Raw genomic sequence first — 17846 nt, 5'->3', positions numbered from 1 at the left:
TTAGCTTGGCTACTCAAAGCAACCCCAATAAGCACTTCAATGAGCGAAAACAGAAGGGTATCAAACAAACGAAAATACTAGCTGCCAAAGTTGATATAAGAAAACTATCATTTGTGAGCGCCCATAAACTTTTCTGCTCCGTGGTTCTCCCCTCTGCAACGTATGGGATACGACATTTCGCAGAAACGCCAGACCTTCAAGTCGGAGTTGGAGGTTTTTTGGAAAAGATGGTGTAGAATTTCCAAGTTCTCGTCAAACGCTCGACTACGTGAACATCTAGTGGATAACGAATATCTAAATATAAAAACTCATTTGCTTTTCAAAGACGTGCCATAGGCAGATTTTATGTTAAGGGACTCCATCACAAGCTTTGTCAAAATGAAAATTGTCAAGTCCAAAACAAGAATGTCCATGTCGATTTTGCGGCCAGAGTACAGATAATTTTAAACACTTTGTCACAAATTTCTGAGAGTTTTCACCTTTTTTGCTTTTACAATTTCGTTTTGTCGCTAATTTTTATGCTAACATGTAAGTTATTTCAAAAATTTTTGTTTTAGCCAGAATTTTTTGATTCTGGAACTATAGCCTTAATGTCAGCTACCTACTTTTTTACAGATTGTTTAGAATTTTTAAAACCTGAAGATGCACAAAAATGTGCGGAAATGTTTGTTTGAACTTACAATTTCTCAGAAGAGTGCATATAACTACACGCATCTACTTTCACAGTGTACTTTTGAAGCGCAGAAATTGCCACAAGAACGAGTGAAACTGCTACTTTCTCAAACTTGATAGTCTCAAAACTCGATAGTCTCGAAAATTTAAAACATATTTGTCTCTTTATAGACATGTTATATTTCACTTATTTATTTATTTGCTTATCGCAAACTTCGCTAAGCAACACCCAAATCAGTTTCAGATCCTCCTATTCAACAATAGATGCAATCTTATTCTGCACTGAATTTTTCAGGAAAAAATTAATCGCAACAAACCATTATTAGGTCTTTCCAAAGCATTCGACTCTATTGACCTTAAATTTCTTCAAAAAAAACTTAAATCCCGGAACTTCTCTGAAAATGCAGTTGAAATAAAAAATTTTCATCAGCAAATGACAGCAGAAAACAATTGTCACAAACATGGAATCAGATTGGATTTCGTTGCACTAAGGTGTCCCTCAGGGCACCGTTTTGGGACCCCTGATCTTCAATCTGTATGTCAACGACATAAACAAACAGTTAGATACTTCTTGAAAAGTAGTACAGTAAGACGCGCAGATGACAAGCTACTTAATGTGCGAAAATCAAAATGCAGATGAAGAATTAAAAGAACTAGAAAATAAAAGCAAACTTTCATCAAACTATTTTTGGGCATTCATGGGTTTAGCATTGAATGCAAGTTTTATGGACCCGACCTTCTTTGCTGTTAGTACTATGAGCGCGATGAAATGATCCGTAGTATATTTTTCTAATTTTTTAATATGTTTGTCTTTGATTAACTTTTTAATCTCAGCCGTGATTCGATCTTGTAAATGGATAGGGACTTTTCGGCCTTTAACTTGTCTAGGTACCAAAGGGTCTTTAAAATTAGTGAGTACTTTATGATTTTTTGGCCTCCCCAGCCTGCTGAACACATTAGGGTACCTTTTGACAAAATGATCCCTCCAGAACTGTGAGGTCGGATCACTACAACAGTAACTCCAAGTGTCATTGTTTATATCTATGAATACATGTTTAAATTATACCTTGTTTTTAATGCAAACTTATTCTCACTTAATTTTCTTTAATATCTGACTTACACTTGCTCATTGGAAAATAATTTTTCTTTGCAAGTTGAGTTTTAATTTTTTTTTACAAGACTGTTCGTATCACGGCGAAGTTTTGTGTGTACCACCTTGGACTGGTTCGATGAAGTTCGATGAAATACCAGTAGCCAAATTACAATAGTAAGCGCTTTAAAATTGAGGGAATTCTTATAACCCTTAAGGAGCCTCGGAAATTGGACGAAAGCAAATAAGACGTGACCATAATGAGTTTAGAGATCGTTGAGAAACTACAAATATGGGAAATTTATGCCACTCCCTCGGATTGGCACAGTCAAACCTTCCGTTGCAGCACGAAAACAACATTAGAGGCGAACATCGATGTGAAGGAGGCTAGAAAGTTCTAGAAGAAAATTTTAAGAAAAATTTGAATCGCGACGTTACATTTCTGAGAAATGCAAAAACGGCCATGTTTAGCCGGAAAGTAAAAGAAAAACACAAAAACAACCGATTTAGTGAGATACAGACGGTCAAAAAAATTGACAGAAAAAAGCGAATCCTCTTATGCTATCGATCACGCACGATAAGACACTTAACTGAAGTAGTTGGCCAGAAAGGAGGTGTCAGTGGGGCAGACGGAAGGAGCAATACCCTCCCGTGCCACGAAGTTAGAGTGATAACGTCGTTATTATTGGAAGAGCGCGGAAGCGCAGGCTCGGCCCCCAGAGACTGGCATATGGTGAAAGACTATACTATACTAACTTTTTAGCTTCTCTGGTGTCCTAAACATTTGAATTGACACCGGTATTATTTGTTATTCTAGAATATGAGTAGCTAGAAAGAGGAAAGGGTCAACCCATCTCCAATGGATTTAATAAAGAAATGTCACCGAAAACGTAGTAAAATAGGATATTCGAGCCGTGTTTCTATTGATAGTCATGTAGTCTGGGGATCCGAGACCCAGCTATATGATTATCTTCGCATGTTAATGGAAGCTGATTAAAAGTCGTTTGACTGATGGCCTGAAATTAGTAACTTTTTACATAGCCCGAAACAGACCAGAAAATCAATTTGCTAGGTCGAGACGGTAAAAAACGAGTAGAATCTAGATAACTGACGCCAGGCAGTCGTCTATAGGTACTTTTTCTGCGCTCCGTCACTGTATAGTGTTCGGGCGAATGTTACATAGACGTTTTTATGGCGCTCCTGGGTGGGCCTGTCAAGGGCATAAGACCATCATGATCAGCAATTGTTTCAGCGATGAACCCTCCGCTCCGGGCGTATGCCCGAGTTAGAGGCCTTAAGGTCCTTCATTGTACTAGGCGAAAGGTATCGACCCTCCGCCTGGTACTATTTAGCTTTTTAATTTAGTTAAGACCAAAAATTCCGGGGGCCGGAGGGTTAGGTGGGAAGTCATGAGCCCGCTTATCCCAAGGTCCAGGGACCAAAAACAATTAAAGAGAAAGCGTAAAACCGAACAAAAATAGCATATAACCAAGAAAAAGCCAAAAACAAATTTACTTGAAAACAAAAAAGTACAAAAAACAGTAAATAAATCCAAAAAAGACCAAAAACAGTAAAAATGTAAAATGACAGTTTATGTGTTGTTTCCGGACGGGATGAGATCTGAACTTCCTATTGTTGTTGTTTCAGATTGATTTATATTATTAACGATCGAAAGATCGAGTGTCTTGTTGGTGGTATAGATACCCTCATTTGGGTGTAGTTTGAGTGTTTAAACACGTTAATGATAATATTGCCGGTGACCGGAGGGTAGAGTGGCAAGCTTACAGACGTGTTCTAGACTCAACAGAGGGCATCAAGGACAAAATCCACAACGATGGTAGGGTATCGTTGAACAATTTTAGTATCGTTCGGATACTATTTCATTAAAACTTAAATGGTGGGGGGCACAATTGGATCGGTCCGATTGCACCCTCCATCGATTGCGAATTTCCGAGTTAAGAGTTTTAATTCGGACACTTTGGTGCAAAGGAGGGTATAGTATTATTGATTAACGACTATTAAAAGGTAATTATCCTTATTATATATAACTTATCTCCATTTAGACCCGAGAAACACCCCAATTTTGTCGAAAAAAATTGATTTTCGACCAAACTGTTAACCCCCAAAATTTTGGATATCCGAGCTTTTCTGAACAGCAAAAAGCTTTTGTACAGTGAGCTACTACTTAGTTTACTCTCCCTAACTAAATAAACTGCGCGAGAAAACACTAAGTAGAAGTTGGCGAAAACAATTTGTTTTCGATCAAAGATTTATTAATTTTCCGAATTTTATCAATATGTTTTGAGGATCGAGTTTTTGAGTTTTTAGAATAAGAGTGATAAAATTTTTTGTGTTAGGAGATTGCTAGATTTTTTTGCTCGGTTGCTAGATTAATTTTTGAGGAATCCTCCGAATAGATGCGTGGATAGAGCTAAGGACCTGAAGATTGGAAAAGGAAGGAATCGGAGGGTCCAAATTTGATAGTTTTGGGCCAAATTTAGGTTTCCAAACCAATTTTGATCCAATTTTTTGTATTATTCCAGTGCCTTACAGGGCTACTACGCTCGTTTTAAGTATTGTTAGGCACTTCGAGTGAAACTTGCGGAAAAAGTCTCTGAGAACCTATATAGGTGGTGGAAAAAGGCCAATTTAACGAACGCGTTTTTTGGTGATTTCTCAAAGACTAGCCAATCAATCGAAATAGTTTTGGTAGCAAAAGACGACGTTTTTGATTATATTTTTTGAAATGCAGCCGTTTTAAGGTTGATAACTTCAGGAGAAAAATTTTTTTTTTAGAATTTGTTAGTTCGGAGGGTCCAAATTTTAGGGACCCTTCCGAGCGGCAGAAATTTTTTGTAAATCACCTTTCTATCCTACTGGGAAGGTTGATCGATGTTCAAGTCAGCTAGACTGCAATTGGAGGCCTTAGAGCGATGAAGTTATCTGTTTTCGTGATTTCGGGGAACCCTCCGAACTAACCCTCCGGAGCCAGCTAAGCCCCTAAGCAATCCTCTTTAGTAAAAACTTTTTCACGCAACCCTCCCAGGAAGTTAAAATATTCCCCCAGAGTGAATTTAGCTTGTTTTGACGGTTTCTCAGACTATTTGCAGACCCCTCTAAGTGAGACTCGAGAAATTTAAAATTTTGAAGGAACCCTGCGAAGCAACCCTCCAGAGCGTGTTAAGCCCATTATTGACCCTCCTTAGTGAATTTAAGGGGACCCTCCGAAGTTACTTAGGTGACTAAGGTACCCTCCGAGTTAACCCTCCGGAGTAAGCTAAGTGTCCTAACAACCCTCCGAAGTAACCCTCTTGAGTGTCTTAAGCCCCTTAACAACCCTCCTTAGTGAAGATTTAGAGGTACCCTCCGGGGCAGTTTGAACATCTTAAATATCCATTTAAGGTCGAAATAGAAGGTCAACTACTAACGGAGTATTCATATTGGCAACTTAGAGCCCAGTTGACCCCAAAATTTGCGATCAACTTTGGATTCTAGATTGGGTTCATCAGAAGTACCCGAACAAAATTTTTTTTTATTGTAATTTTGGTTGTGTGGTTGCCTTGAGCTACCTAATAGGAAAGCTCGGGCAATCCGGGAACATATGAAAAAAGACCTCGGTGAATGTCTTAGGCAAGACACACTCATTTGAGAAGAAAAGTTGTTCCCTGTTCTCGTGCACTTGGAGCTGCTCGGGTGTTGGGGAGCTTTTTCACAGACTTTAGAAATTTTCGATCAGATGTTGCCTTGAGCTACTTAGTAGGACAGCTCGGGCAATCGCAGGACACCTAAAAGAAGACCTCGGTGAGTGTATTAGACATGACACACTCACTTGAGAAGACAGCGAGAGAAGTCTTTTTCTTTAAGACTAAGTTTTAATTATCTGTTACTGAAACCATCAATGCTCTTTCATAAAATATTGTTTGATTATAAACGAGGCAGTGATTTGATACGTCTGTAGCGGTAAAGTGATACTGACCAAAAAGATCGCTGTCACCTATAGAGTTTTCTCATCTAGTTATCAATCGTGTTTTGTGTTACTTATAATATCCTGTAAAAAATTTGTGATATTGTTATACCAGGTGACTGGGTGGAGTTAGTAATATCCTAATACTAAGCAGGCCCTTTGTGCAACTTGAGCTGAGTCACTGAAAGGATCTCTGAGAGATTGAAAGGAGATTTTGATGTTTCAAAAGATGTAAAAATCCGGCTAAGGCAAGTTTGTTTAGGAGTTTTGCGGCACTTGTGCATTGTCGTCAATTTGTATAAAAATTGTTATCAATCACACGACATGCAGCGTAGAGACTCGTTAGGAGTAACAACTGAGATTCCCAGGCTGAGCACGGGAACCAAGCAAAAGTTTAAGACACGGCGTAGGTGATCCACGATTAGCAGCGTTTCCGACGTTTTTGCTGACGAAGCAACGACTAGAGGTCAAGCTGGTCTTTTAGTGAGCGGAATGAAACTGAAAAGCGAAAAGAACTTCAATGGTGATGAAGGGCGAAGTGCTGAGGCCGGACCAGCGAGCGAGACATCAACGGACCCCTTCCAGGAGGTGGAGCAAACGCTGACACGACCCGACCACAACCATCACGAGGACCCGGAAGAGCCTGGCGAGGAACTTGAGCCGGAAGAAGCCGAGTAAACTCAAGGGACGTCGGAGCGTTCCAAGGTCGGAATACGAGAGGAACTTTTGTTCGAAGGAACCTCAAAGTCCGAGACAAAGAGCAACAGGTGGAGAAAGGAACAATCCTCTCTAGTCAAACAGGGCAAGAATGTCATGATGTCGAGCATAACCCCGAGGGAGGAGCAACCAATTTCAAAAGCGAAAAGAAGCTTCAAGACGATGTACGATGAACGCAAGAGGTCGCTTCAAACTGATGGATTGTCCTCTGGATATGAAGGTCTGGGGCTAATGCACTCGGACATGGACTTCACATCTAGCCCGAGACAGGAGAAGAGCAAAAAAGCATCGTCGGACTCGCCAACTAGACCAATGTCAGACGGAATAACGATGGTAGCGTCGTCAACATACGACAGGCTGATGATGTCGACGGGCACACAGAACGGTGGTGCATCGTCGAGTACCAGGGTGCAACCTCAATTGACGTCATCGTCTCTGGGTCTTACACCAATGCTGGGAATGGCTAGCGACTTGAGTGACATATTTGCCGGTGTGATGATAAGCGCGTCGAAGAGCTGCGACGGGACATGACCAACAGAATAGATCGAGTCGAAGAGAGGGCTCAGCAAGGTCAAGAGAAGTTGCGAGATGAGCTAACGGATGTGAAGTCACAAGCGAGAACCGATCAGGCCCAATTGATTCGGAACACTGATCAATGCTTAGCAGAGAGCTTGGCTCTAGCAGCCAAGGAGTCAGCAGAAAGAGATATTATGATGACCAGAGAGATCGAGCGATTGTTGAACGATCATGACGATACCTATGCTCATACGATGACCAGCCTGGAGAAAAGATTAGATGCCAAAACTGACCTGATGATGCGGAAGCCAGACGACATCTTAAACGGTAGCAATCGGGAGAAGCGTCCTTCCCCAAGAAAGGACTCACGCCAGGCGACTGATGGAGACGGAGCCCGCAGCTATGCCAGGGCCCAGCCGAGGCCAAGGACAAATTTTGAGTCTAATCATAAGGAGAGACCCAGGGCAGCCCGTCGAGGCCGGATTGGACGGACCCAGTCTCTCCGGAGGCTGATTCCACCTCGGGGACACGGTGGCCCACAATGCCACCAGTCAGATCAGTGCCAGACCTGACTACCGTCTCGCAGGACACAATGATGTCACCTCAATGTTTGAGCCCTTGAATAGATCTCTTGAAACGTTCATCAACAAACTCTCGAAATCAACCGAGAGAGGAGAGAAGTCAAGAAGGACACTCGAAAAGCCAAAGTCATACAAGGACGAATCAGATGGCTGCATCGATACCTGGATAGAGGTGATGAAGTTACATTTTGAGGAAGAGAATCTCTCCAAGAAACAGGAATGCAGCGCACTGACAAGCGACCTAGAGGGTACCGCCCTAAGTTGTGCAATGGCGAAAAAGACTAATGAACGAGACAGCGCTCGCAAGATATTCGACTTCTTGCTGAATCGTTTTGGCTCTGGTGTATAGGGGCATCAAGCTAAGGTGAAGTTTGAAAAGGGGCGTCAAAGAGATGACAAATTCATAGACAAGTTTTTGGATGACCTTGAGAGGAGCAACCCCGACGAGAGGATAACGGAGCAAAACTTGGCCATCGCCTCGAAGTTCACGGATGGAGTAAAAAGTGATGAGCTAAAAACCATGTTGGCCACACACTTCACCCTATCGCTGGACCAGGTGACCACGCCCGATGATTTGCGTATGAAGTCGCGTGATTACTTACTCATAAAACCAAGGGCGCAAAATCGTTACAGCAATCATGGCAACTGCAGCGGAACAAACACTGGCGCGAACTCCAGTTGGTATAGACCTCGTGACGATATGGACAAGAGGAAAACATGTGCGAATCGAGGTTCGATGGACCACCTTGTTTCCGCTTGTTCTGCTTACAAACCAAACATGAAAGCAATAGGCTTTTTTCTTGACGACGTTGATGCGACCGATGAGGACCAGGAAGAGTATATGAGAGGACTCATAATAAGATATGGACCGAGATGCTTCTTCTGCAATTTGGAGGGTTATTTCAAGTCGGATTGCACTCAATTCTGGGATGCAGTAGCGGACGCGAAGCATCCCCGCCATGAGGAGGCACTTTCGTGGGCCAAGGCGAGTCGAGCCCGCCTGATGAATGAAGCCGAGTAACGGAAGAAAGATTTGGCAACAGGCACCTTCACAACCATGAAGGTGAAAACTTTAATTGATGAGGCGATTGCCTCGAGCCTGGAGGCAGAGTCAGTCGGTGCGCTCAAAGTGGATTATAGCCTAGCGGCACGGACCGCATTACAGAAAGTTCAGCAAGAACTGGCCACCAAAGAGGTTGTGCAATGGGAAAGGTCAGAGTTGGAGTACAGAGTGGCGCGAGAAAATTGACATTCTGGAAAGATCGACGAAGTGAGAGGATAACCAGGAACCCACGAAACAGGGTCCAAAGTTAAATGTCATCCCGGGGAAGACCTTCGGCATGACAAGAGAAGGGACGAAAATAATGTCAATCATATCGGTCGCGGGCCAAAAAGTGGAGAACAATTTGAGCGAGCCATCTGAATTCACGCTAGTACACCTAGACATCTACGCGGACTACTTGAGAGAGAAGGATCCCAAATTGGACTCCAGGGCAGTGCGAGCGTTGCTCACAACAGGAGGCCCAAGGCTAATGAAAGTAGATGGACATCACATCGAATTCCATGGTACATATCCGATTTTGATGAACGTGGATGGAATAAACAATTACACTAAAGCTCATGTGACTGTTGCAGATGACCAGGTAGGTCGGATCTACATTGATCGAGAAGAGCTTATAGTCCGACGAATCGGACACAACGTAATGCTCGAACAAGACACAGTCCACATAGGCTGTGAAGCCGATCTGGCCGCGCATGTACTGGAAGTGCAGGGTAGACAACTCTCCGTGAAGGGACTATTAGACACCGAAGCGGTGGTCAGTATCATGCATTTCGACTAACATCAGACTGGCAGCGGCTAATCAGGGTGCAATATACGTGACCGGCTGGGAGGACCCCTATCATCTCGTTGCAGCTAGGAGGGAGACTTCTCTGGATGAGTTTCCTGGTCGTCGAGAGTCTTGAAGTGTCCGACCAGTTCATCCTAGGAAGGGATTTTGTGCGCAACTTCGATATCACAATTGACCTCAACGACGGGTTGATAAGATTGAAGGACCCTGAGAGGAAGTATGAAAAGAAACCAATTAATAAAATCGTGATTAACCAAGCAAAGGTGCCAATTTTCCTAGATAGGAAGGTTAGGTTAAAACCACATGAGGCTGTAATAGCAACATTTAGGATGAGGAACAATAATGAGCTTAGCAACAACAGACAGGTGTGTCTGGTTCCAAATCCAAACAGTAAAAACTCAGCTATTTTAGGAAGAAGCTTCTCACTCACTCAAAGCGGACTGTGTGTGAGTGTGTTGTTGAACACAGAGGCAACCACGGTGACGATACAACGAGGAAGGAAGCTTGGCTACGCATTGCCTCTGAACACAGACTATCCGATTGTGGAGAACTTAAGATATTTGATGTAAAAAGTGATATTCGTTAAGATATTTGACGTAACTAAGTGTCCCTTGCATGCCAACCAAGAATGCGTATTAAAGAGGATAAGTGAATTGAAATTTTCTGAAAAATTGTTTTCGATGAAGTTAGAGACAGACGATGGGCTGTCTAGTTGTTAAAAAATTTCTTGAGGGACCGACAGAAACAGAATTATCAGCAAACAAGCCAGTCCTACCTGAGATAGAGTATCTAAAAGGCAAAACATCGGAAAGGGAACTGGACTCACTCAGAGCGGTGTTAAATGGGAACGCCGACGTTTTTCGAGGCATAAGGCCAATATAGGTTGCTGCAATTTTGTAGAACATGAGATCGAAATAGAAGAGGGCTCGGTACCTCATAGGGAAGGGGCAAGGAGAATGACCCTCCATAAGTCAGAAGCATGCAGAAAAAAATTGAAATGTTAATGGAGTTTGACATGATTGAACCGTCGAAGTCCCCGTGTGCTTGTGGCGTGGTCATGGCAAAAACGAAAGGGAGCAACTAAGGTTTTGTTGTGATTTCCGCTAGCTGAATGCAGTAACAATAAAGGACGCATAGCCGATTCCCCGCATCGACGAGAGCCTCTCCAAGTTAGGAGATGCAAATATCTTCACGACGCTGGATTTGAGCTCTATGTTCTTACAGGTGCCCCTCCGAGAACAAGATTGAGAGAAGATAGGCTTGGCGTGCGAACTGGGGCTATACCAGTGGAAAAGAATGCCGTTTGGAAAATGCAATGCGACGGCTACGTTCCAACGGTTGATGGCTCAGGCACTCACGAATGTAACTAAAAAGTATGGCAACCTCATAGTGTGTTAGTTTGATGACGTGTTCATCGCGACACTAACGCTGGAGGACCATATAAGGAGACTGGACGAGGTCTTTAGTTGCATAAAACAAGTGGGTCTGAAGTGTAAACCTTCAATGTGCGAAATCTTGAGAGACTCAATTAGGTATCTGGGCCGCCTTGTAGATAAACACGGGGTCAGACCAGATCCCGAAGCGGTTGAAGCGGTGTTGACATGGAAAGCACCGAAGACCGACACGCAATTGATGAGCGTCCTCGGATTCGCTAACTACTACCGAGAGTTTATCAAGGGGTATGCTGACAAAATATACCCCATGCTGAAACTGACGCGAAATAAAGGCAAGAAATTCAGCTGGACTGACAAGGCTCAGGTCTCCTTTGAGAATATTAAGCGCGGATGTTCGTGTTAACTTGGACGCATCAGTGGTTTCGATATCGGGCATACTTCACCAAGAACAAGAGTGGAACGGGAGAACCGTTCTCCGACCAATAGCCTATGGAAGTAAGGTCCTGAGCGACACTGAAAAATGACACCGAGATGAAGTATGGCGCACCAAAAGCAGAGATGGTCGTGGAAAAATACAGAGCCTACTTAGAGAGTGCTTTCTTCAAGTTGCGTGTGGACAATCGTGCTCTTGCCTGGCTGAAAACCTAATCAATGGACTAAAGCGATATTGGTCGTTGGATCGTACGCCTGGACGGATACCACATGATCATAGAGCAGCGAAGCCATGACAAGCACCAGAATGCCGATAGCCTCAGCAAGAAGACAGAATTTTATGAGGGACTAGAGGAGAAGCAGGCCAATCAAGCAGAGATCAAAGATGAATTTTCATTCCTGGACAAGGAGACGTACGACAAACTGACACTCACCAGGTGGCTTGACAAGTCAGGGCACCCTATACCAGGACATCCTGAACTTCCAGTGGATAGCATAGCCCTACTGAACAGGACGGTGAACATGGCACCGGATGTCATGTTGAAACTCCGAGACCTGCAAGACAGAGAGGTTGAACGGCATGATCATGAGTGGATGGAGACCATGCAGTGGTTGACCATCACTCAAAGAACGCGAAAAGGCCGGTAACCATCTTGTACGGGACTGCCGGTCGATACGGGATGTTGTACGGGACTGCCGGTCGATAGTGAACCAGCTAGTGAACGCGATGCCGAAGGATGTCTTGTTGAGGTCTTCGTACATGGAACATAGGTAAGCAACCAATGTCCAAACCACTGAAGAAGTCAGGTTCAAGTCAAAATCCAGCGTGACGAGAGAAGTTCAAATCACAGAGGCGAAAGAAGAGTACTGGGGGCGACAAATTGTCCGGGGAGTCGAACTCAAAGCAACCAAGGGACAGAATGTTGCTCGAGGAGTCGAGAAACATCTTAGACAAGTTGCAATATGATGATGTGGAATCCATCGGCTCGAGTGATGACTCCAGGACTCAGTCCGTACCAACCTGGAATCATCAGTGCAGGAAGCAACACCCTTGGGGAAGATATGGTGCGTCAAGTTGATGGATGATGCCCATGCCCGGAGATAATAAGCGGGCCCAACGCATTCGACGAATTCTCCAACAGCAGCTCCCCCACCGAAGAAGAAAGCCAGGAAGAGCAAATAGGAAATCCAGACTTCGGAGACCATTGAGACCCTGGATAAGAAGGAGAACGATTGGCAAGAGTTGCGTCTCAAGTTGGAGGAATACAAGGCGATGGCCAGAGAACGGGATGAATGGAAAAAAAGTACGACGAACTACAAATGACCTTCCAAGAGGAAGAGATAAAGCATCTGAAGGAGTTGTATATGGCAAAGTTGTGCCAGATCTCACCAGAAGTCCTGGCGACGAAGAATTCAGATTGGTCTAAGGACGCATCTTCTAGGACAAAGACACAGGAGCCGTGTATCTCTAGGGAGCCCGTGAGAACTCAGGACGACTGACGCCCTGGCGCGGACCAGCTTGACTGACAGAGGCAGAGTGAGGAGCATTGTGCCAGAGCCACTCGCTAATCGTCTGGGATCCCTGACATCCGAAGCTAGTGTTACTGCTCCCGCGGTCCCTAGTGCAGACGTAAGGGAAAGACTGGGGACGGTTTCCCCTCCTCGAAGACAATCACTGGAGAGCCGGTTGGGAAGACCTAATGAGACCAGTTCTCAGGCCTCCATGAGTGTTAGTAATTTGCCCACGATAGCCCCTGCTCCAGCGGGAAATTCATCTGCAACTGCTACACCAGCAGAGAGCGTTGAGCCAACCAGCGTGCTGCTCTGGAACCGTCCAGATCCTAGCGCGTGAGGGCAATACAAGGCTGACATGCTAGCAACCATGAATATCAATACGTTGACGAGTCGAGTAGACGGCAGAAGAATGATGGACGGGAGTGGTCCCACGGTGTCGGGCTTGTACTGGATATCGGGCGTGGACTGGCTATTGGCGGAGCAAGAGCAGTTCAGCTTCGCTACCGCACTCAGGTTTGTGGATCTCGATGGGTTGCCTCAGCAAAATACCATGGGACCCCTAAAAAGACCATCCCTGACGGATTTCCGCCGGAGGGCCAGAGTGTTGGTATCACCTCTACGGAGTAGCAAGTTCACCACGGAGAACAGGCCCAATAATAAACACCAGAAGATGTATCGGCAGTTCTCTAAGCCGCCGAGCCAATTGCCGGGCGAATATTGGAGAGAATACCCCAGAGCCACCTCGGTGGAAGGAGATGACAGGAGGTATAGAGGACTGGAGATACTGATGGGCGATAGTCTGTTTGCCGCATGTTTGACCATCACTGAAAGAACGGAGAAAAGGCCGGTAACCATCTTGTACGGGACTGCCGGTCGATACGGGATGTTGTACGGGACTGCCGGTCGATAGTGAACCAGCTAGTGAACTCGATGCCGAAGGATGTCTTGTTGAGGTCTTCGTACATGGAACATAGGTAAGCAACCAATGTCCAAACCACTGAAGAAGTCAGGTTCAAGTCAAAATCCAGCGTGACGAGAGAAATTCAAATCACAGAGGCGAAAGAAGAGTACTGGGGACGACACATTGTCCGGGGAGTCGAACTCAAAGCAACCAAGGGACAGAATGTTGCTCGAGGAGTCGAGAAACATCTTAGACAAGTTGCAATATGATGATGTGGAATCCATCGGCTCGATTGATGACTCCAGGACTCAGTCCGTACCAACCTGGAATCATCAGTGCAGGAAGCAACACCCTTGGAGAAGATATGGTGCGTCAAGTTGATGGATGATGCCCATGCCCGGAGATAATAAGCGGACAATTAAACGTGGTAAAGACCTATCTGAAAGCCAGGTACCGGCTGTCGGATCTCTTAAGGGCTCAACAAAATGATAGTTCGACGAGCAATCTAATGAGATGGATCGAGAACGGAGCACCTGACAAAGGACATCTAGAGGAAAACAGCTACAAGATATTGAAGCAATTTTATCTGAAGAGAAATGATTTTTTGTACTTGAACAAAGACGGGATCGTGGCCTGTAAACGCAAGAAAGATGACAAGGTCCTTTACAATCACAATTCAATAGTGTTACCACAGTTATACCAGACCGAATTGCTCTTTCGTTCACATGATCAGATGGGCCATCAAGGCGTGAACAAGGTGTACAATAGAATACAGAATCGGTTCAAATGGCCTGGTTTGAAGAAGGCCTGTGATAAGTGGATCTCTGCATACTTATCGTGTCAACAAGCGAAGGACCCCAGGAAATTGAGGTTTCCCCTGCAGCCATTAGAGTCATCAAGATTCAACGAGGTGGTCGAATTGATCATCGGAAGACGTGCGTGACAGCCGCGGGCTACAATCAAGTGCTGTTAATGATTGATCATTTCACGAAGTGCGCAGAGGCAGCACCCTGCACGACAGCATCAGCGGAAGAAACGTGCGATCACTTGATAATTGTTTGGATAGCGAGACACGGCTGCCCCATCACATTCCAGTCAGACAATGGCAAAGCATTCGTGGGTGTTCGAAGGAGTTAATGTAGGAGTTAATGAAGAGGTCGCAGGTGGCACAGGCCCACTCGATCACTTATCATCCACAAATGAATGTCATAGTTGAAAGGAAAAATCGCACGTTTGTGTCCATGTTGAGAGTTTATTGCTCACGATACATGGAGGACTGGGATAGACACTTGCCGCAAGTGATGGGCGCTTATAACAGAACAGAACATTCCACCACGGGAATAAGTCCGCACATGATGTTAACGGGTCATGAAAAAGCGCTCCCGTTGACGTTTTTCTACCCTGAATATGAGGGGAAGAGGACAGCACCGCAGACGTACGTGCGGGATGTTATTAGAAGACAGCAGGACCTCAATGACTTATGCAGGAGGAATACGCAACAGGCGCAAATAAGACAAAAAAGGAGGTTTGATAAAAGTACAGCTGATGCAAAAGCCTACTCAGTTGGCGACTACGTTTGGGTGTTCCAGGAAGTGGTTCCACCAAAAGGAACCAAGAAACTATTTAAAAAATGGCGTGGTCCATTTCAGATAACAGAAGTGCACCAAGGAGGTCGTTTTTATCGATTGAGCACTGGAAGAGCAGCTCATTACGAAAACATGAAGCCACACAATGCCTCATCAGAGGGCTGGTGTATCCCAGCTGACATGCATGAGGTGAATGAAAGAGGCACGCGCGACAAAAATAACGGGAATGAGGTGGTAGAGAATTGCGATCTGCCACTGGACCCGGAATTAACCGAGCGAGTGGGGGTGGACGACGAAAGTCTTCCATACGCCGAAGAGGACTGGGTCTGCCCAGAACAAAGTGAAGTTGATAAAGGAGTACAGCGTGACTTTCCCTTCACCATGGAAACACGCCAGAGCAAAAGAGGGGAAAAGCAAGAAGAAGTACAATCCGTATGGCGAGGATTTTGTCATAGACAGGATAGTTTTGAGCGACATGATGGAATCGCTAGTGGGACTGGACGAAGTGGTGGTGCCACAAGAGATCGACCTAGTCAACGACACAGAACAGGATTGGATCGACGATTGCTCTGAACTGGAAGTGGAGTTCGAACCGGAGACCGAGTAGATGCATGAGCAAGAATTGACAAATCTGCGAGTACTCGAATGGCTCCATGATCTGCTAGCAGACCCGAAAGAGACCATCTTGACCATTCAAGGGGTCGACCAAAACAGCATCAAATACATCAGTCACGACAATACGAAGTGCAACTGGGTCGCTCCAGATGGTCGTTTACGTGTTCCAGTTTCCAATTTCGATTTTTTCGATTTTGGGCAATTGACGGGGACTTCGATGGATATTTTTGTCCGGGGAGTGGGGGTAGAACTCACCCACACCGAAGATTTGATGATTAAAAAATTAAAATCGGCGAGGAAAACCAGAGAGCTGGAAACGGAGGGTTAAAATGCTAAAAAAACCACCATTCGGACGAGTTTTTGAATCTTATTTTGATCTACCAAACCACTATTCAAACAAGGTCGTCATCACAGACATCGATTTTATACTCACGGAACGTACGTGCGCTATAGCAATAACAGCGGATGTAAGCTTTAAGACAGCACTAGCGGCCGACTTCAAGAGAGAGTATAAGAATATCGAGTTTTTGTGGAAACAGAGGCCTGGTGTGGGAGAGATGATAGCGCTGCCCCCTGTCGCATCACAGATACGAGGGATTTATTTCTGTTTTCTTGTAAGTAAGGCCACTGACAAGCAACATGTAAATTCATAAAACTTGGCGCTGGCCTTAACTCGATTCAAGGATTTCCTGGTCGAGAGAGGAGTGACTTCTCTCTTCACCAGTCTATCATCCTAATAGGCGAAGACTGCATCCGAGAGAGCTGTGTGGCCTCGTACATGTATTATTTTCAGAAACGGACATAGAGGTCTACTTACATAAAAAATATTATCTGAGCAAATGCTAGAGACACATTAGGTGCTAAGTAGTCTTTGTTAGGTTTGCTTTTTAGGCACTAGGATTAGGATTTAGGTTAACTATGAGGGTTTATGTTGTTATGCGATATTGTTGATGTGTGAAATTTCTATGTTATTTATTGATAGTTTATGTTTTATGTGATGTTCCTGTCATGGAAGCCTGGAACACTCCAGGTACGAAAGGTGACAGCGCTCAGTTGTGCTATCTTGACAAGATCGCAGGTCGACGATCCACCTGGGTGCTAGCTTTTCAATCGAGAACAAAAGAGAGTTTCAGTGGATTGTTTTTTAAAAGATGTGAATGACGTTTTATCCCAAAAAAAAGATCAGCTTGGAATGTTGGTTCTAAGTCGCGACTTGTTTTTTAGATCTTGATTGATCCCACTTTGTTTATTGACTTTGGACAATCAGAAGAGTAAGACAAGACATACACGAAGAAAGTTGAGTGACACGAACGACTTGATGGATTTTATCTCAGTGAACCTAGTAACGACTCTAGACGAGACATACCAACGCCTGGTGGATGGCAATTTCGCAGTATAAGACCCGGATTTGGCGATGATCACCGTCGCACTCCTTAATGCAATGGGAATAGAAGGCCGTGGGACCGCCCCATTGGAGTAGTCTTGATGTTAGCCTACGGTGAGTCCGGGACCGCCCAGAGAGGCCGAAACAGACTAATGAGATGGCGACGAGGGGAAATATCGGGTCACGACTTAGCTCGTGAACCAGTACTAGGTCAGCAGAGGGATCACCGTCTAGGATAGATGCCCCTGCCTGTTCGGCCCATGCCTCTCATTGGAGCTAAGCATTCACGTGATGGGCCGGGCCCATCGCATTCGACGAATTCTCCAACAGCAGCTCCCCCACCGAAGAAGAAAGCCAGGAAGAGCAAAATGGAAATCCAGACTTCGGAGACCATTGAGACCCTGGATAAGAAGGAGAACGATTGGCAAGAGTTGCGTCTCAAGTTGGAGGAATACAAGGCGATGGCCAGAGAACGGGATGAATGGAAAAAAAGTACGACGAACTACAAATGACCTTCCAAGAGGAAGAGATAAAGCATCTTAAGGAGTTGTATATGGCAAAGTTGTGCCAGATCTCACCAGAAGTCCTGGCGACGAAGAATTCAGATGGGTCTAAGGACGCATCTTCTA

At 44.8% G+C, this 17846-nt stretch overlaps 2 protein-coding genes across 2 annotated transcripts in view; both read left to right on the top strand.

Annotated features, from left to right (window-relative positions):
- LOC134853853 (2-oxoglutarate and iron-dependent oxygenase domain-containing protein 2-like) overlaps window positions 1–17846 on the top strand; it is a 606153-nt gene that overhangs the window by 463932 nt on the left and 124375 nt on the right. The gene's annotated exons all lie outside the window — the stretch shown is intronic.
- On the top strand, window positions 14141–14575 carry LOC134854733 (uncharacterized). The gene has a single exon (XM_063871091.1). It carries the CDS (start codon window positions 14141–14143, stop codon window positions 14573–14575), a length of 435 nt encoding a protein of 144 aa, XP_063727161.1.

Source organism: Symsagittifera roscoffensis, chromosome 9, assembly GCF_963678635.1.
Source record: "Symsagittifera roscoffensis chromosome 9, txSymRosc1.1, whole genome shotgun sequence".
Lineage (NCBI taxonomy): Eukaryota > Metazoa > Xenacoelomorpha > Acoela > Convolutidae > Symsagittifera > Symsagittifera roscoffensis.
Note: the sequence above shows the minus strand (reverse complement) of the source record. Positions and strands in the feature narration are given on the sequence as shown.

Bases quoted from the DNA above. Each gene is read 5' to 3' on its own strand.
- LOC134854733 (XM_063871091.1), top strand. From the start codon at position 14,141: ATGAGATGGATCGAGAACGGAGCACCTGACAAAGGACATCTAGAGGAA.